The sequence below is a fragment of the Octopus sinensis genome, linkage group LG9 (assembly GCF_006345805.1).
Source record: "Octopus sinensis linkage group LG9, ASM634580v1, whole genome shotgun sequence".
Taxonomy (NCBI): Eukaryota; Metazoa; Mollusca; class Cephalopoda; order Octopoda; family Octopodidae; genus Octopus; species Octopus sinensis.
The window spans coordinates 22,962,357-22,984,800 of NC_043005.1; the positions used below are offsets into that span (position 1 = coordinate 22,962,357).

General features: G+C 36.9%; 1 protein-coding gene across 1 annotated transcript in view; it reads right to left on the reverse strand.

Moving 5' to 3' along the window:
* LOC115215712 (MFS-type transporter SLC18B1-like) overlaps positions 1-22,444 on the reverse strand; it is a 94,462-nt gene that overhangs the window by 35,437 nt on the left and 36,581 nt on the right. Inside the window, exons 3-4 of the mRNA XM_029785004.2 lie at positions 5,984-6,079; positions 3,107-3,180 (exon numbers count right to left, since the gene is read on the reverse strand). Of these exons, the coding sequence (XP_029640864.1) occupies positions 3,107-3,180; positions 5,984-6,079 (170 nt within the window). The remainder of the gene's footprint in view (positions 1-3,106; positions 3,181-5,983; positions 6,080-22,444) is intronic.

The following is a 22,444-nucleotide window of genomic DNA, read 5'->3' on the forward strand; positions in this document are numbered from 1 at the left end:
TTTCTATTATAGTATTTCGTAACAAACTTTTATTTCAAACATCAGATTAATATACCAATAAATGGATATGAAGGAAACAGTCTATTTCAGCAATAAACTCCAATCCACACATTGTCTCTCATATGTAGAATTACCTCCAAACATATTAACAATACCCAAAACACATCTTCAATACCCACCTACTAAACCCAGGTAAACTAACACAGAAAAAGAAAAATAGATTCAAAAATAACAACAGCAGCATCAATAGCTTCAGATACTGTGCTGGGATACATACCATCAGTGATATGTAAAAAGGGACATTAACTGCCATGCTCCAAGTTCATCACTCATTTTATGAAAGATGATGATGGTTAAATTTTGGTTAAATGGGCTTATTTTAACTATGCAACTGTAGATAGGTGACAAGAATTGAGAGAAGCTGCTTGCCTTTAGTGTCTCATGGTTGTGTGTAGGACGTTCCAAATTACCCTAAATGGCTGCCACCATTTTGGTTATCCTTCCACAATGTTATTTATTATTATAATAAAGATATTAATATGTCTTTATTATTATGGTTTGATTTCATCTTATATTTAATATAAATCCCTCCATCATTTCTTTGTTGTTTTCTTTTGAGTAGATGTCTTCTATTATAGCCTGAGATTGATGAAAGCCTTGTGAATATAATTTGGTTGATGGAAACTCTATCGAAGCTCTTCAAAGAAACCATTCCCATTCTTGGATGGAAGATTTAATACATCACCATACATCACTTGGTTACACACCATGCTGTTACAAGCATTTACACCAGATTGTTGGTCTGAGCATAACTTTCTCCCTTAATCCCACAAGCTATAAAGGTCCTCAAAATAATCATGGGTACTATCCTTAATCCACTGACCAAACTATTAAAAGAATGTTGACTAAAGTTGACTAATGTCTTGTGAATGAAATTTGATAGATAAAAAACTGTGGGGAAGCAACACATATTGTGTGTGTGTGTGTGTGTGTGTGTGTGTGTGTGTGTGCGTGCGTGTGTGCATGAAAGTGAGAAAGTCTGTGCCTATATACCAGTGTAGGTGTCATATTTAGAATTGCACCCCTTTATGTCAAAAAATAAATTTGCTTTTCAACAAATAATAATAAAATAAATGCCAGACTAAAATAAGTGAAGGCTAATTTTGATTTAAGGGCAAAGTCAGTCATTTGAGGGGATAGCATTAATCAGTTATATCAATCTCAGTATTAGACAGGTATTTTATTTTACCAATCCCAGAGGGATGAAGGGCAAAGTTGACCTTATCAGGATCTGAATTCTAAAGGTAAAGTGCTGTAAGAAATACTACAAGGCATTTTTTCAGTGCTCTGACATGAAACTGGTAAAATAATAAATGAATAATAATGTACATATATCAACAGCCACTAAGAAAATTTCATTTTTTCATCATTTAGATGTGAACTTAAATTTATATTAGGTACTGAAGGAATAAATATGGACCCTTAATTCTTTTATGTAAACTTCAGATTCTATTAAATTTAAGAAAATTATGCAAGTAAATATTTTTAATTAACCTTTCAATGCTATATTAATTAAATCTGTTAATACTAACAACGGATTTTCCTGCAGTTGACGTCACTGAGTAACTTAGTCTAAAAATATGACAATTCTTTAAAGTATATTAATTGGCGTACTTAGTAATTCTCATTAATATTTTGGCTGATACAGTAAAGTTTGATTGACTGAGGTCGCGTGAAGATTCTAAAGATATAAACACGTCCAGAGTTGTCTCCCATAATTCCTGATTAAAATATTACTTTTAAGTAACACTACTATTTTTTCCTTGCCACAAAATAATCACTAATTATTTTTTTAATCCTCAAATATTTCTATATGTTAACAGTAAGTTGACTATTGTTTGTTTGAGGGTGGTGTCTCTAAGTAATTTATTCTCAAGTAAAAGACGTTCGCACTGGGCCAGCTCAGTTGAATGCCAGATTAAAAGTCAAAGGATCAGTTATTTAAACAATAAGTGTAGATGCCTTCTAAACCCTAGCTTTAGAAAGGAAACCTATCACAAGAAACATTCCCAAGTCAAGTGATTTGGTGAGAACTATTCCTGGGTGGATTGAACTAATGTAGAACTGTGTTTTGCCCAGAAACAAGAAAGAGAATAAGAGATAAATTGCCCCTTTGTTATGACAGCAGGCTTTCACAGGTAACAATCCCAGAAAACCTAACGATTATATTATCTCCCAAGAGCTGGTTGATCTAAGATAGAAAACAGTGTTCTATTCACTGAAATATTGCTCCCATATCTGGGATGAAGATACTACCATGCATACAGAATACCCTGGACTACATCCAAAATCAGGCCAATGGACAGATAGACATGGAGTTGCTCACCAACACAAAACCTCAGGCTCACTGGAATACTGTCTCCTCACTGTCTTTCACTCAGGTACTGAATAATGGTACCTGCTCTCTAGAATTGGATAATCCCATGCCAATTCCAATCAGCCTCACTTGACAAACTCATATTGTGTCCACCACAAACTGCAGACCCCATACTGACCACTACATCCAACCCCTTCCTTCTCAGAATGTCATCTCTCTGAAATTTCCTCCCTGTCCATGTCTTTTATGCTGTCCATGTCTGTCTCATAGGTTTGGAGGATCAATAAAGGATAAGAACACAGCCCCTTCTTCCAGGCTAAGCTAAAAACACATTCACAAAATAGAAAGTATGCTATAAATTTTCCTGTGTATATGATACCTGTTTGTCAAGAGATATCATTCACATATGAGATGATATCATCATCATTATTTAACATCTGCTTTCCATGCTGGCATGGGTTGGATGGTTTGACAGAAGCTGGCTAGGCAGAAGACTGCATCAGGCTTCAATGTCTGATATAGTGATGTCTATTCTTACCAACAACTAAATGCCCAGAAACACAATGAAGTACCTTGCAACAGATCTGAATAAAACGGCTAAGAGATCATACTCATCAAAGACATTTCAGATAAAAAAAGACAACACCAAGTATGAACAGACAAGCAAGAGCTCTCTCAAAAACTGTCAAATTAATTTATGCAGTAGAAAGATTATAATAGACAACTTACCCAAATAATATTGTACATCCTCCAGCAAAAAATAATCCAGACAAAAACAAGAATTTAGTTCCGACAACTGATACCTGTGGAAATTTAATAATAATAACAACAATAACAACAACAACGACAAACTCAGTAATGGGAATGGGGGGAAATGATTTATTTTATTTGCCACAAGGGCTGAAGACATTGATGGCAATACAAAGGTGGAATACAGCACAAAGGTGGGGTTTACACTGAACAAAAAGAAATCAATAAAGGCAAAAAAAAGTGAACAAAAGATATAACAAAATTTCATCAAAAACATTTCTCCCAATACTGGAGAAGACCACCTAAGTTAATTTGAGGAAACCCTACATAAACACTCGTTAAATGTGTCACATCACTGCATCAAAAGTGCCTTCTCTTATCTAAAAAGTACATTCAAGGCAGGCCTGTTCAAACTCACCAGTTTTACAACTCTCACTCATCTTTTGTTAAACACAGTAGAAGATAGCACTTACCTAACATCAAATGCAGATTATTTACTCAGTAAATGAGGTGACTGACCACATTATGTTTTGTTGTCTAGTCTTTGCCAAGTGAAGTATATCTATAGAGACAATTGCAATAGCAGTTTTGGGCAGTGAGCAACATTCCAACACTTCAAAGTGAAACTATACGTATCATAAAATATGGTACATGACAAGGCTGAAATGCATCTGACACTGCCACTAGTTGCTACTTCAAAGGAATTTTTGTCTTTCATTGATATTTATTGTATTTAACACAGCAAGTCCATAAGAGATGTTATGATGTTATCCCGGGACAAACATTGTAGTAACTGCCCTATCAACAGTGTGTACACATTAAGTATGATACACAGGTGACTATTTTTTATTAAATACAACTCAATTGCAAACACCAGACACACACATAAACATAACTATATATATATATACACACACACACACGTATACAAATACATATATATTAAGGTTTGACCAACAGGACACTTTTAAAGAGCTAGCTTTTCAAGTAGGGCATTTCTTACTTCACACAACTTCAAAAGTGCAAAGAAAATTTCTTGTCAGGGAAAATGACAATAACACTGCTCAAATTTGAAAACTTTCATTGAGTTATGCACACAAACACTCATTCACTCACACACACAAACATACATTGGGTCATCCCATAAATAATGCAGTTTTTTTCAATTGCAAGAACTATAAGTTGGAGAGGGACAGGATAAACTACCTGCATCAACTTGCTATAAAAGCACGTAGTAATTTTACGTTGTACTTATTCTTAGTGCAAGTTTTGAAGAGTGCAGTTCAATTTTAACTTATTTTTTTTAAAGCTATAATGCCAGTGAAAAAGAAGCATATTCGGCATATTTTGCTTTATGAGTTCAATAAAGGCAACAACACAATGGAAAATGTGAGGAATATTAATGCAATATATGGGGACTGGACAGTAAGCATAAGCCAGTGTCAACAGTGGTTCCAGAAACTCTAAGCCGGAATCTACAGCCTAGAAGACAAGCTGCATCCTGGAAGATCTGTAGAGCTCAACAAGGACATCCTACAAATTCTGATGGAACAAAATACCATCGTAACTGTTGAGGAACTAGCAGAGAAGCTTGGATTTGGTTATTCATTAACACCTGCATGCCATCGAAAAAGTTAGCTAATTGGGTCAATGGGTTCCTCACAGACTTTCCGAGTCTAATTGCTCACATAGAGTGAATGTGTGCTCTTCTTTGCTGTCATGTTTCATGAATGAACCTTTTTTGGACCGAATAGTTACTGGTGACAAGAAATGGGTTCTCTATAAAAATATCAAGTGCCAAAGAGTGGGTTGGGAAAGGAGAAACACCAGCACCCCAGGCAAAAGAAGGTCTTCACCCACGTAAGGTGTTGTTATCTGTTTGGTGGGATATAAAAGGTTTAGTCCACTTCCAACTTTTAAACCCGAACCAAATAATAACAAAGGAGATCTACTGCGAACAGCTTGAGCAACTTAAGTCAGCACTAGAAGAAAAGAACCGTCTTTGGTTTCAAGACAAAAGATGTTCTTTCATCAGAATAATGCATGGCCACATACAGTGAGGATGACATTCCGAAGGCTGGAGCAGTTTGAATGGGAAATGATACCCCACCCACCATATTCGCCGGACACTGTCCCATCTGATTATCATTTATTCTGCAGTCTTCAAAATCATTTGAACAGAAAAAATATGAATTCTGTAGACAAGGTCAGAACAATACTGGAGTATTTTTCATCATGGACAAGTGAATTTTTGGAAGAGAGGCTTTGCAAGTCTACCAGATAGATGGAAGAGCATTGTAGAAAATGAAGGAGAGTATATTTTAGATTAAGAAAGAACTTTGTTTACCTTAATTTTGAAAAATAAAAGAAGTATAAAAAAACCCACATTATTTATGAGAAGATCCAATATATATATATATATTATATATATATATATATATTGTTATATATATATATATATATTGTTTCTATCAACCAAATTCAACCACAAGCCCTTGGTCAACCTGGATTTATAGCAGGAAACTTGTTCAGGGTACTGCAACTCATGTGTGTGCATACTGACATGGCTTCTTGAGTTGATCACACCTATAATTGTAAAATGAATGTTATTGTCGCAGAAGCAGTCATTCATTTCCAATCTTCTGTGAAAATATGTCTGGCCCTGGAGAAATATTACCTTGCTTAGAAATAGGTAAAGGTTGGTGACATGAAGGGCACCTGGCTGTAGAAAATCTACATTAATAAATTTCATCCAACTGATCCAAGCATGGAAAAGTGAATGTGAAAATGATGATGATGATCATGATATATATAAATATAATTTGCAATAAATGTGAAGTAATAAACGAGACTTACAAGACGACCAAAAATAACTGACATAAAGACTGAAGTTAAAGAAAACACTCCAAATATCCATCCTGATGTGGTAATACTGATTCCACGATCCTCTGCCTGAAAAAATGTAGAAAAATAACATAGATTAAAGACAATTAACATCCTTGTTAATGAGTTGTTAATGGGTTATTAATAGTACGTTATTAGGGTTGTAAACATGTTAATGAGGTTCTAATAGGTTGTTGACAATTAGTTAATCATTCATTAATTCCTTTCTTATGTTTTTGTTGAAATACACTCCTTTTGTTTCAATTTCACTGAGGTCAACTTTGCCTTTCATCCTTTCAGAGTCGATAACTTAAGTACCAGTTGTGTACTGAGGTCTATCTAATCGACTGCCCCCCCCCACCCCCCACCCCAATTTCAGGCCTTGTACCTATAGTAGAAAGGATTATTATTATTATTATTATTATTATTAAGGCAGCAAGCTGGCAGAATCGTTAGCATGCCAGGCAAAATTCTTAGTGGCAGTCCACCCATGTTCAGGCTTTGAGTTCAAATTCTGCTGAGTCAACTTTGCCTTTCATCCTTTCGGAGTTGATAAAATAAGTACCAGTTATGCGCTGGGGTTGATGTAATCAACTCACCTCCTCCTCCTCAAAATTTCAGGCCCTGTACCTATAGCAGAAAGGATAATTATTATTATTATTATTATTATTATTATTCAACATTTGATAGTTTCAGGCAAATTTCTACAGCATCACCTGCAACACCTCCATGTTGCTGGGGTATGTGCAGTATTGTGTATTCTTTTTGTTGCTAGGAGTGTGCAAACTCTTCCCAGTATTGTATTGCATTAGTTCCTTTTCTTATGGGGTGTGGTGCAGTCTTTTGTTGTATTAATGTTTGTATTGTGTTGTGTTGTGTGTATAATGCATTGGGTAATAGCCTTTTGGTGGTAGTTTATTTCATTGGATATTTTCTATATAGAGTGTGCCTTGTGTTTGTGAATTGTTTTGTTTAGATTGTATTTTTTTATTGAATTGATAGTGCCTTGCATAGGATGGAGGCTGTTCCTAGCAGAGCTTTTTTTGGATAATGTGTAGTGTTGGGAATCCAGATATAACTTCTACACTTTTGTTATGCTTTTTTGCCCAATGCATTTCTTATGTTGGTACAAGACTACAAATACATAGGGTGGGACAATAAACTGTTGGAGTGGGCTTGGTACATCTGTAGATATGCAATAAAAAGAAGGGCCACTGCTTCCTACAGGTTTTTAACTCAAAATATATACAGGGATAAATATTAAATGCCACAATGATTCAAGTTTGGTGCTTTACTATATGCCTTTTTCATCATATTTAAGACATTTGTAATAAAAGCAAAGATAGTGAATACAATTTCAATGATGATAACTATCAAGATAATGTTGAACATAAGGGTGATGATAATGATAGTGGTATTGAGGATGATGATGAAGATGATGATGGTGATGAAGATAATGAATCTATGGAGAAGTGCAATGATAAAAATAACAATAACTACAATAATAATAATACAACCAATTCCATTTAACTGTATACTGGATAATTGCAGTGTTAGGATATTTATAAGATTTCAAAACACCAAACTATTTAGCATTAAATTTAGGTTAAAATAATCAGTTAAACACATCTGTAAACAACTTAGCCAGACATAACTGGTTGTGTGATCAAGATGTTTGCTTAACAACTACATGATTTTCAGTTCAATCTCACTGTGCAGCAATTTAGACAATTGTCTTCTACCATAGCCTCCAGTTGACCTAAGCCTTGAGAGTGAAATTTGATAGATGATGAAACAGTATGTAAGCTTGTCAGAGGGACCATTTCTATTTTGGGTGTTAGACTTAATTTTATTATCTACCTTAACATTACCATCTAGCTCAAGGACACCTTTAGCAGAGATCACTGCAGTATGCTTCTAAACTAGGTCTCTAGTCTGAGGACAACTTATCCCCTACTAGCCAAGGAGGCCTTGAAAAGAATCAGGATACTGCCTGTTCTTCCTTCTCTTTCTGGCTAAGCCATAAAAATAAAGAACTCCAATTGTCAAAGTGTTTTCCCTGATATTTTTCTTTTCTGCTTTTAGTAAAAATTTGTCAAAATGTTGCATAAAAATTGAACATTTATTTGATTTCATATTAAAATGAACATGAAAGCTTATAATTTTAATGATGAGTTAAAATGACAGAAGCCAGAACATCATGTTTACCAACAACTGCTGTCAAAAGAGTCAAATGTATTCAAGTTATTTTATACAATTTCAATGAATTAAAAGCTATCAAAGTTTCCTTTCCACTGTATTTTAACCTTACTATAAGATATATAAATTTTTTCAACACCTAAAAAACATCATAGTAGCTAAAATTATTTGTAAAAAGATACTTTCAAATCAAGTGTGAACAATCAATATTTGTTATTTTATTATAGTGATTGATTAGCCAGTGATAAGATTAGCCAGTGATTGACCTAGATTATCTTACCTTAATCCACACAATCCTAGTTGTTATCACCAAGTAAATACAACGTGGGAGGAAATTATTGTCAGGACATATGAATCTGATCTAAGCTTGAAGAATATTAGAGGATAGGAAAACTTTTATATACATCATTAAAAAAAACTTGGAGCAAGCAGAACATAGTAAGTCTGTTATATGTACACAAAAGTGCACTGGAGACATAAATGCCTTATTCTTGTTCTGTTATATAATTGATACAACTGTAACTCAAAAACAAAACCCTACAACATTAAGATACTGAAACCCAGTAGCATATCACCTACTATTGTGAATTCAGTTAATTGCATAAGAATTTCCAATCACCCAGGTAATGCGTGTAAGTAAAAAAAAATAGACTTATAACAATGAAAAATGGTAATAAAAACAATGGTGGTGGTGGTGATGCTGATGGAGATGATGATGATGATGATGGCAATGAGAACAACAACGATGACGACATTATGCTAAGTTTGATAAACAGCTGCACTGATCAGAGACTTCCAGTTCATTAAGCAGTTTATTTATGAATAAACACACGGTGTCAAGTGGAAATTAGATTGACATAGGAATATAATGAGTGTAGTGAGGGTTGGCAGGAGGGAGAAAGAGAGAGAGGGAGAGAGAAAAAGAGAGAAAGAAAGAGAGAGAAAAAGAAAGAGAGAGAGAGAGAGAAAAGGAAGGAAGGAAAGAACAGACTGTGAAATGAGAAAGAAAGATAAGAGATAAAGGAAGATAGAAAAAGGGAAAGAAAATAAAAGAAAGGTAAAAAGAGAGAAAGGAAAATGAGATAAGTGTATGTATGAGGGAGAGAGAGAGAGATGAAAAAAAAGAATGCAAAGGAAAAAGTGAAGGAAAGAGAGAAAGAGAGAGAAAAAGAAAAGAACATAAGAGTATGAGGGAGAGTGAAAGAAAGTGGGAGAGGTGAGAAGAGGGAGAAAGAGAGAGAAAAGTTAATGAAATTATGGAGAAGGCAAGGAAGAGTAAGAAAAAAGAAAGAAAGAAAGAAAAAGACTGAGATTAAGATAATCTAAGCAAGAGTCCAATATGATAGACAAAGCTTACCTATGTAAGATAGAAACATATATACATGACAGCAGCACAAGTGCTTTTAAGGTGACATCAACACGATTTCTAAATATATATATTTATATACGTATGATATGTATGCATGAGACACTTTTTAAATGTTAGCTGGTCCTGTGAACTCTAGACACAGAAGCATTGAGGAGACCTGATATCCTGAACATTGAGGTGATGGTGCACAAGTATTGTTTAAGTTAGACTGGACACCTTGTTCGGATAAATGATTGGAGGATCCCTAAGCAGATGCTATGTGGCTAACTTGTTTATGGAAAGCATCCCCAGTAGAAACCAAGATTACAATTAAAGGATTGTATGAAGTCCATGTTGAAAGCATATGAAACAGAGGAGGTCAATTGGGAAAGTAAGGTTTGTCATTGCCACCAATGGAGGCAACAAGTAAGGGAAGGAGTGGATGTTTTCAAAACAACGTGCATCTTTCATGTAAAATTTAAGCAAGTTGCTTGAAAATGCACTACCAGTATAGTGAATAGGGAAGCTCAATCTGCAATATCTAAAGTTGTTTATCATGGGCTGAGCTCATTATTCACCAGTGGACAGCCATCATCATATCATTTATCTATGATATATATATATATATATATATATATATATATATATATCATCATCATCATTTAACATCCATTGTCCATGCTGGCATGGGTTGGACGGTTTGACTGGGCTGGCACACTGGAAGGCTGCCATCTCTTGCCAGCCTCACAGCATACCTAATTAAAGGACATAACTCCTAAACTAATCCCCTGGCCCCTTTTCATTCCACCATCTTTTCCACAGCAGCCACTGACCGGTTGTGCTAATCTGTCTCCAGGAATAGAGAGCATTCACCATATTCCCTTCCATATCAGCTAACTCTGATAAGTGTAAAGTTATGTAATTGGTTTGTTACCTAACACCTTAATTGTATTCTTTACATGAAACCAATTGGTAAGACCAGCCATGCTAGATATTTAATACTATACATTTTGGATAATATATATATTTAATATATATATATATATATTCAAATATGAATTAGAAGCATCTCAAGGTATATAAACAAAACTGAATACACACACACAAGATGTGTGTGTCGTTAGTTCATCAAGTGACTGCATTGTTTAGGTGTAAGAGAATATATTCTTAATGTGTATGTGTGCTCAATTTTGTTTATATATCTCAAGCTGCTTCTAATTCATATCTGAATTCTTTCCATGGCATGAAACATTGGGACATGCCAGCAGATGGTTCTTAAACCATTTAATTTATAGTCATAGCTGGTGAGAGAGCATGCAGCAAGCCCTATTCAGTATGTGACATTGATAAGTCAAAACAATGATGAAACATCAATGTTTGTCACTCCGAAAAAGAGATTTTGATATGAGTTGTCTTGCTTGTCTATGTCTTGTTTGTCTATGACTTACTTTCAGGCATTGAGAATATATTCTCTTTGCCTTAAAAAACATTGCCGGCAAAGGACTGCGGCTGCACAGTAGATTTTGAAAAAGTTAGGACATATAAACACAGGGCAAGTAGTTTCGATCGTCCGTGTGAATACGTTTAGGTGGTCCTGCTGAAGAAGATTGCACCTAACGAGTTCCTTCACTCGCTAATCTAAAATCAGAAACCAATTGGTCCAGGAAACTAGATGGTAAAATGTTTTTCAGTTTTCAATTCGTTCCTGTTGAATTTTATCCCTAATTTTTGTGGTTATAGAACCTAGCTGTTCTTTCTAGCATGTTGAATTCCTATAAGTGGATTCTTTATGTGTTTAAATGCACACTATATTGTATATGTATATATATATCTTTAAACAGATTTCTTTCAGTTTCTGTCTACTAAATCCATTAACAAGGCTTAGGTCTGCTACAAGCTACATAGAAGACACTTGCTCAAGGTGCTATACAGAAGGACTGAACCCAGAACCATGTGGTTGAGAAGCAAACTTCTTACCACACATATATAATCATCAAAGAATTTCTTCATCAGAAAATATAGACACTTGTATATTTGTGAATAGAGTGGGTACATTAATCAAAGTATACAGCATAATATATCCATTACAGCCATTTAACCAATTGGTCTCACATATGAAAGTTAGATAACTGGACTGTTATCTAATAGATGTGCTCTTCAGAGATTGCAGATACTGAAAAAATATGGTGACTGCTCTCTGTTATTGGAGATGAGGTTATGTCAAATCCGGTTTGTGGGTGCTCTTGAAAAGACAAAACAAAGGTACATAAGGCAATAAACTGAGGGGTTGATCAAAAGTTATATCTCTTGGCCTCAAAAACCTGAGTGAGTTGTCATATAGCAAGTCTGGTGGGTAAATATGCATGCACAGGGGAAAACTAAAGGGGTCAGTATGTGTGGAAGGTTGATATGTGTACATAGGGCCTTTTTGATATGGGAAATTTGGTGGGTGCCCTATCTTTTAACCCTATGTTTGGGTACAAATGTGTATGTGTGTCCATGTATGTATGGTTCAGACAAAATTTTGCGGGGTCCTCAAGGTGTAATGGTGGGAGGACCAATGGTAGCAGTCCCAGCATTAATAATCATGGTGCTCACTCACTTTCCATAGGCAAGCCATTATATACCTTCTCTCATGTTGGGACAGGCTGAAAATTTAATTTCTGCAGTTTAGGTAGATGTCTGGGTGAAGAGAATTCTTTTAACACAATTCTTTTCTTGACTAGGCATAACCTGCACTTTCTGTTACTATTAAAATGAGGCTTGCACTTTTTCAAGATTTTCCACTTAGTGTTGAAATCTATAGTACTTTTCTTCAACGACCATATATGCCCTGCCAGAGCATCTCTCCTGGATAATTTGAGGATTTATAGTTGTTAAATCTGATCTTAAGAGGGCCATCTGTCATACCCATATACTTCTGCACATTTGCTTGCCTGCTGAGGTCCTTTAAATTACTATTACTTCATAAACGACTGTTTCCATGTTGCTGTGGCCTTTAAAGGGACAAGTGGTGTTGCCTCTGCATGAGCATCTTGTTTCTGTCCCAGGCGTGGATCCACCCTACTAATATTTTCTTTATACTAGATGCATTGTGTGTGTGTGTGTGCACTTGCATGCATGTGTGTGTGTGTGTGTGTGCGTGCACATATGTATGTTTGTGAGTTGGTGTCTTCTTGTTATGATATTGGATGAATGCTGTAAATAAGTGTCACTGTTATACAAGCGGTGTCCTTCATTTCCAACCCACAGTGAAAGCATGTCCAACCAGGGGAAAAAATTTCTTTATTTGGAAACAAGAGAAGGTTAGAAGTAAGAAAGACATCTGGCTGTAGAAAATCGACCTCAACAAATTTCATCCAACCCAATCAAGCATGGAAAAGTAGACATTAAATAATGATGATGATAATGATGAGGATGATATATTCATATTTATGTGTGTGCATATAAATATGTATACATGTGCAGATCTATGTTCAAGTGTGTATGTGTATGTGTGTGTTTGACACTGCACTGTAGATTATAGAAAAGGCAAATGATAACTTATAGATAAATACAATGTGTTAAACTGAAATAAGTACTAAGGTCAATATGACTGACTAACCTTGAAGGCAGTGCCTTGACCTGGTTGTAGCCTAATGACAAAAAGCAGCAAAAGAACGAAACATGCATGCATGCACACACACACACACAAATGGAGACAATATTAATATGCAAGCATACATTTATCATCATCATCATTTAATATCTGCTTTCCGTGCTGGCATGGGTTGGGCGGTTTGATTGAGGATTGATGAGCTGTGGGGAAGGCAGTTCTTTTAGCAGAGAGATGATCTGGCATAAAACTTGCTGTTAAATTAGTACCAGTTGTCTTGCAATGCTTTTCCCTGGAACCTACTATGGTGAGCAAGAGAGTGGTGAAAGTCTTGTACAAGCTTTTGTCACTTAAATCCACTTATGTAACAGATGTCACACTGTCATTTCGTTTCTTAATCTGTTTTGTATTTTATAAAGTCCGATGATGATGGCTATCCATGCACATACAAGGACAAATGTAAATCAGAAGAACCCGGCTGAACGTGAGATGGCAAGGCAGTCATCATATATATGTGTGTGTGTGTGTGTGTGTGTGTGCGTGCACATATGTATGTTTGTGAGTTGGTGTCTTCTTGTTATGATATTGGATGAATGCTGTAAATAAGTGTCACTGTTATACAAGCGGTGTCCTTCATTTCCAACCCACAGTGAAAGCATGTCCAACCAGGGGAAAAAATTTCTTTATTTGGAAACAAGAGAAGGTTAGAAGTAAGAAAGACATCTGGCTGTAGAAAATCGACCTCAACAAATTTCATCCAACCCAATCAAGCATGGAAAAGTAGACATTAAATAATGATGATGATAATGATGAGGATGATATATTCATATTTATGTGTGTGCATATAAATATGTATACATGTGCAGATCTATGTTCAAGTGTGTATGTGTATGTGTGTGTTTGACACTGCACTGTAGATTATAGAAAAGGCAAATGATAACTTATAGATAAATACAATGTGTTAAACTGAAATAAGTACTAAGGTCAATATGACTGACTAACCTTGAAGGCAGTGCCTTGACCTGGTTGTAGCCTAATGACAAAAAGCAGCAAAAGAACGAAACATGCATGCATGCACACACACACACACACAAATGGAGACAATATTAATATGCAAGCATACATTTATCATCATCATCATTTAATATCTGCTTTCCGTGCTGGCATGGGTTGGGCGGTTTGATTGAGGATTGATGAGCTGTGGGGAAGGCAGTTCTTTTAGCAGAGAGATGATCTGGCATAAAACTTGCTGTTAAATTAGTACCAGTTGTCTTGCAATGCTTTTCCCTGGAACCTACTATGGTGAGCAAGAGAGTGGTGAAAGTCTTGTACAAGCTTTTGTCACTTAAATCCACTTATGTAACAGATGTCACACTGTCATTTCGTTTCTTAATCTGTTTTGTATTTTATAAAGTCCGATGATGATGGCTATCCATGCACATACAAGGACAAATGTAAATCAGAAGAACCCGGCTGAACGTGAGATGGCAAGGCAGTCATCATATATATGTGTGTGTGTGTGTGTGTGTGTATATATATATATATATATATATATATACACACACACACACACACACACACACACATATAATCACCATCATCATCATCATCACTTAACATCTGTTTTCCATGCTGACATGGGTCGGATGGTTTGACTGAAAAACGGTAAGCTGGGGAGCTGCACCAGGTTCCAATCTGATTTGGCAAGGTTCCTACAGCTGGATGCCCTTCCCAATGCCAACCACCCCGAGAGTGTAGTGGGTGTCTTTTACGTGCCACCAGCACGAGGGCCATTCACCTGACACCAGTATTGGCCTTGACTATGGTCTCACTTGGCTTGACAGATCTACACAAGCAGTGTATATCGCCGAAGGTCTCAGTCACTTATCACTGTCTATGAGGCCCAATGCTCAAGCAGTGCATTTTACGTGCCACCGGCATGGGTGCCAGTCAGATGGCAGTGGCATTGGCCATGACTATGATTTCACTCAGCTCGACAGGATATATATATATATATATATATATATACACACAATGGAGTGGATTAGTGAAAGAAAGGAGTACTCAACACATTGATAGAATTTACATACATTATTATTTAAAAGTTTGCTTCCGTTCCATGCAACTTAAAGTTTTGTAGGCTTCTAACAGAAACCCAGCTCATTCAGGTTAGAGTACTGAATGAAGAAAGACAGGAAGTCCAAGATGGCTACTGGAAAATGGGCTGCTGTTGATAAAGGCAGGTGACATAATGATGTTAGAAGTAAGGTTGGCATTTCAGTGACACCAGATACCTTTATACATAAATGCAAGACTACATACACACAGACATGCATGCACACACACATGCATGCACTCATCTATGTACATATACTTCTCCTCTCTTCCCTGCCCCTACACCACCAAACCTCAGTCCAATGCCTATTCCCACCCCCAGGGAACAAAAACAATATATACAATACACACATATATATATGTGTGTATATATGTATGAAGGGATGTGTGTATGTATGTATGTATGCAGGGATTCGTGTGCATGTGTGTGCGTATGCATGTGTGTGTGTGTGTGTGTGTGTGTGTGTGTGTATATATATATATATATATATATATATACACACACACACACACACACACACACATATAATCACCATCATCATCATCATCACTTAACATCTGTTTTCCATGCTGACATGGGTCGGATGGTTTGACTGAAAAACGGTAAGCTGGGGAGCTGCACCAGGTTCCAATCTGATTTGGCAAGGTTCCTACAGCTGGATGCCCTTCCAATGCCAACCACCCCGAGAGTGTAGTGGGTGTCTTTTACGTGCCACCAGCACGAGGGCCATTCACCTGACACCAGTATTGGCCTTGACTATGGTCTCACTTGGCTTGACAGATCTACACAAGCAGTGTATATCGCCGAAGGTCTCAGTCACTTATCACTGTCTATGAGGCCCAATGCTCAAGCAGTGCATTTTACGTGCCACCGGCATGGGTGCCAGTCAGATGGCAGTGGCATTGGCCATGACTATGATTTCACTCAGCTCGACAGGATATATATATATATATATATATATACACACAATGGAGTGGATTAGTGAAAGAAAGGAGTACTCAACACATTGATAGAATTTACATACATTATTATTTAAAAGTTTGCTTCCGTTCCATGCAACTTAAAGTTTTGTAGGCTTCTAACAGAAACCCAGCTCATTCAGGTTTAGAGTACTGAATGAAGAAAGACAGGAAGTCCAAGATGGCTACTGGAAAATGGGCTGCTGTTGATAAAGGCAGGTGACATAATGATGTTAGAAGTAAGGTTGGCATTTCAGTGACACCAGATACCTTTATACATAAATGCAAGACTACATACACACAGACATGCATGCACACACACATGCATGCACTCATCTATGTACATATACTTCTCCTCTCTTCCCTGCCCCTACACCACCAAACCTCAGTCCAATGCCTATTTCCCACCCCCAGGGAACAAAAACAATATATACAATACACACATATATATATGTGTGTATATATGTATGAAGGGATGTGTGTATGTATGTATGTATGCAGGGATTCGTGTGCATGTGTGTGCGTATGCATGTGTGTGTGTGTGTGTGTGTGTGTGTAAGAAAAAGAGAAAATTGAAAGTGGGAGAGGCAAATATACACATACAAAGACATGAACATTTTCCATGTTTTAAATTCAATGCACAGTGAGAAATAATCAGAAAGGTGGCATATTTTATGATAATAGCAGAAATTAGAGATAAAACTGAAAATACGTGTCAAAAACAACATTTTAAGAATTCAGTTCATTGTTTATATACATTTTCAGATATAAGAGTTCAGAAGGTCATGATTTAACTCATTTTTTCTTTTTCTCTTACATAATAATTTCATAAATTCAGATAATGGAATCTTTAAGGACAATTGTATCCACAGTGAGCACAAAAAACCATCATGATGTTCCCAGATGACATTCAATTTATCAAGATATTAAGTGAAAGAAAAATACCAGTGTTTCAAGGCTAAGAAATTAGTTTATCACAAGATTTACATATCATATTGATATCCAAGGTGCAGGCACAGCTGTGAGGTTAAGAAGTCTGCATTTCAACTACATGGTTTTGGTTCAGTCCTACTGTATGGCACCTTCTAGTATAGCCCTGGGCCAACCAAAGCCTTGTGAGTGAATTTCATTGACGAAAACTGTCTCTCATACACAAATATGTGTGTATGTGTGTGTGTGTGTGTGTGTGTGGGTGTGTGTGTGTATGTGTGTATATACATACATATATCATATATGTGCTTTGTGTGTGTGTGTGTTTGTGTCTCCTTGTTTTGACATCACATGATAGTTGTAAGCAGGTATCACCATCAATCAAGTGATGTCCTTTGTTTCTAAACTTCTGTCTAGCTATAGGAAAATATTACCATCCTTGGAAACAGGCAAAGGTTAGTGAAAGAAGGGTATCTGGTCATTAAAAATTATAATTCTATGAATTCTGTTAGACCAGTGCAAGCATGGAAAAATAAACATTAAAAATGATGAAGATTTTTAATAGTCATTTTTCTATATTAGCATGAGTTGGGCAAGTCTGTAGCATGACATATCTCAAGACCCACTTATTCTCTATCATCTCATGTGTGAAATTAAATTTCTCTTATTCAAGTTCATAATTTCTTTCAATGTTGTCCTTGGTTTGCCTCTACAACAGATGATACATTTTACCCCAATAACAATTGTCATGTGATATAGAACATGCAATATAAGTGCTGGTACATGTGATATAAGTGGACAGCATTAGTCTATTTATATCACATCCTAACAATATAGCTATCAAGCCTCTTCATAGTCGCTTGGCCTTTACAAATAATAGCTAGATCTGCAGCAAATCACACATTACTAATTTCAGTGTGCAAAGAACACACTGAAGGAGGTTTGTAGTCTTTTATATACTACTAAAAAGACTGCATGGTCAAGGCGAGAATATCTTTGATTTTCAGACTACTTAGACAGGGATGACATATGGTTAAACAACACTAAGCAATGTTTCAATTCCTGATTAAAACCAATACGATTCATTCATAATGTTACTGATCTTAAGAAAGACATGGACATCATAAATTATTATTATTTTTATTATTTATTCTTTTTCCTCTCGGGTTTTGTTGTAACTCCAAGAGTTTTGCATGTATAGCAGGCTTGCTGCCTGCAGCCTAAGGTACCATGCTATCTGTTCTTTTCAACTACCTAATACTTTCCTGATTATTCTGGCCATACCAAAAAGGCAAACCTTTTGTAACAGTTCTACTGGGCACTCTATTCTGATTTCCTTTATATTCCCCTTGATGCCTTCTGATACTGTCCTTAGGAAACCAACAATAACTGACACTATCTTCACCTTCATTTTCCATAGCCAGGCTATTTCGTACTTAAGAGGGTTGTATATATCTTTTTTTTTTTCACCTTCTTTCTTGACTATTCGTGGGTCAAAGGGGCATGCAACATCAGCTATAAAGCACATGTAGTGCATCTTGTTCACCACCACTAGGTTCAGTCTGTTATGCTCTAGCACCTGATCTGTTTGGATTGGTAAATCCCACAGGATTTTGCAGGTCTCCGACTCAACCACTCTCTGTAGTTTGTGCTCATACCATGTTTTGCCTCTATCTAACCCCCACTTTTTGCAGTTTCCAATGGAGCACTTTTGCTACTTCATTGTGTCATCACAACATGTAATGGTTTTGGGAAAGTCTAGGACATTCATTCCCTATATGGGCAATAGTTTTGTCCACTCTATTACAGATGCAGTACAGTGGAGACACTTGCTCATTCCTAAGGCTGACCCTCCAATCCATGGCCAAAGACTGGTTTTGTGCAGCCAGTATAGTGCTCTCAGTCTCTTTTCTCAGTGTTCTTTCTTCAGCCAATCCTACATGTTTTCCAGCAACTTCAGTTGCAGATACATGGAATTGATTGTGTAGTCCCTTGTTGCATAATGCTTTTTCATGTCCTTTTTTGTATTTCTTCCTTTGTTTTTCCCTTTTTCTCTGCTTTCAATACTCCCTCATTCCTAACAGATACTAACAAGGTTTCCTTACTTTGGGAAAAGTATCTCATTAAGCTCCCAGTTTGATATGCACACAGTCTTCCTCCATTTGCTCTTTCCATGTATAGGTGATCAGTGTCTGCATGTGGATGATAGACTCCATGTATCGTTAGGAGCTTTCTTGACTTCCTGTCCATCTCCTTCAGCTCCTCTTCGAGCCACTTCAGGATTCCAATGCCATACCAGACTATTGCAACTACACACAAGTTTATTGCCAAAATGATGTTTCTGGCATTCAACTTTGAAACCAATTTTTTTTTTCTCACTCACTTCCTTTGTCTTTTCTTTCATAGTATTATGTTTAATTTCATCTGCCTTTTTCATAACTGGATTATTATTATCATTATTATTAAGGTGGTGAGCTGGCAGAATCATTAGCATGCCAGGCGAAATGCCTCGCAGTATTTCATCCATCTTTATGTTGCGAGTTCAAATTTCACAGAGGTCGACTTTACCTTTCATCCTTTTGGTGTTGATTAAATAAGTACCTGTTGAGTACTGGGGTTGATGTCATCAATTTACCCCCTCCCCCAAATTTCAGGCCTTGAGCCCATAATAGAAAGTATTATCATTATTAATTCTCTTTATCACAGGTTTTGTTGGACCTCCTGCTACCTACAGCCTACGGTACCATGCTAGCCATTCTTTTCAGCTATCTAATACTTCCTGATTATTCTGGCTGTGCCACGGAGGAAAACCTTTTGTAACAGTTCTACTGGGCACTCTATTCCAATTTCTTAACTTCCTGTCCATCTCCTTTAGCTCTTCTTCTGTCCACTTCACGATTCCAGTGCCATACCAAACTATTGCAGCTGCACGCGAATTTATTGCCAAAATCATGTTTCTGGCATTCAGCTTTGAAGCCAATAATTTTCTCACTCACCACTCTTTGTTTTTCCTTCATGTTGATATGCTTGATTTCATCTGCCTCAAGTATTCCCAGGTATTTATAGCTGGATTGAGGTTGAATTGTCTTCATCGTTTCACCACTTAGCAACCATACGCTGTCTGTCCTAACAAGTTTTCCTCATCTCATCACCATCATAGCACATTTTGACAGTTCAAACTCCATCTTAATATCATTGGAGAGATTCTGCACAGACTAGACTAGGCTGTCCAGTTCTGCCTTAGCTTTTGTGAATAGCTTGGAGGCACAATGGCCCAATGGTTAGGGCAGCGGACTCGCGGTCAGAGGATCGCGGTTTTGATTCCCAGACCGGGCGTTGTGTGTGTTTATTGAGCGAAAACACTTAAAAGCTCCACGAGGCTCCAGCAGGGGGTGGTGACCCCTGTTGTACTCTTTCGCCACAACTTTCTCTCACTCTCTCTTCCTGTTTCTTGAGTAATGCTGCGATGGTCTGGCATCCCGTCCAGCTGGGGGAACACATACATCACAGAAACCGGGAAACCGGGCCCATGAGCCTGGCTAGGCTTGAAAAGGGCAACGTTTATGGGGTTTTTTTGTGTGAATAGCCTCAGGTCATCCATGAAATAGCAAGTGGTTCAGTTTTCCTTTGCCACTTCCCAGATCATACCTGAACTTTGTTTTCTGTAGAATTTCACTCATGGAGATCATTCCTAGCATGAAGATCAGTGGGGACACACTGCCTCCCCTGAAAGATTCCTCTCTGGATGTTCACCTCTCCTAATATTTGATTCCCTGCTGTCAATTCCGTTCTCGAGCACTTCATGCTATTCCATATAAGGCTTCTCATATTTTCTGCTACTCCATACATTTCCATTGTTTTTATTATCCAGGAGTGTGTTATCGTATCGTTTATGATAATCAACCCATGCCATGCTCATGTTTGTGTGTCTTCTCTTGCAGTTCCTGATAATTAGATTATTAATTAAGAGCTGATCCTTCATACCCCAGTTCCTCTTTCGGCACTCTTTCTGTTCAATGGGTAGCAGCCCATTATTTTCCAAGTATCTGTACAGTTCACTGGCCAAAGCACCAGACATTAGTTTCCACATTAACAGAAAGCATGTTATTGGTCTAAAGTTGGATGCAACATTTTCCTTTTCATGATCCTTGCCACATAACAATGTCTTTCCTTTGTCATCCAGTATTATTATTATTATTATTATTATTATTATTATTGTTATTATTATTATTATTATCATTGAGTGAGAGAGCAGTTCATGCCATCAAAGTGACACTGGGGTAAAATATACGAAGCCCAATATACCCATCATGACTACCTGTCTGATAAAGGTACACCAGGCACATGCATCACAACCATATGTGCGCGACATGGTGATCTCATATCAAGATAAACAGCACATGACCTTGCAGGTGGGGCCCAGTTAGAATTTTCTTCAGGTTGAGTAGCTCATCCCGCTCAAACGGTCCCTGAATAAGGGTTGTTTAAGGATGTTGAAAGAACCACCCATGTTTCCAGAGGTGAACTATTCAAACCCCAAAGACTCCCTCTCAACACATGGCTATGATGCTCCCCCACTACTTCTGCTCGTGATCAGAGATGCACATATCGTCAGCCACTAAGGGACATGCTCAACTGGTTAAGGTCAAACAACTGACAAGCAAATCTGTGGTATTGAGCAGAATATTTGCTGTAGCCCATCTTTTATACCAAGACAAAACAATGTACATGATAACACTTCCAATCAGTTAAGATCAGAAGCCATGAGAGCCACTGCCTGGTACTGCATCAGGGCATTATTTATTATCATTATTATTATCATTATTATTATCATTATTATTATTATTATTAAGACAGTGAGCTGGCAGAATCATTAGCATGCTGGACAAAATGCTTAGCAGCATTTCACCCATTACTACCTTTCTGAGTTCAAATTCTGCTGAGGACAACTTTACCTTTCGTCCTTTCAGGGTCAATAAAATAAGCACCAGTTGAACACTGGGGTCAATGTAACCAACTCATCCCTTCCTCCAAAAGTCCTGCCCTTGTGGCAAAATTTGAAACCCTTATTATTATTATTATTATTATTATTATTATTATTATTATTGCATGAGTTCAATGAGTAGTCACAATCTGAATCATTTCTTACTGGGAGGTAATGCTCCTGAAGAATGGTCCTCTATTATTATTGCTGTTGCTACTACTACTACTACTACTACTACTACTACTACAAGCAATATCCATGGAAATTCCACAGTTATTTTGAAAACTGTAAAATGGATGAAAG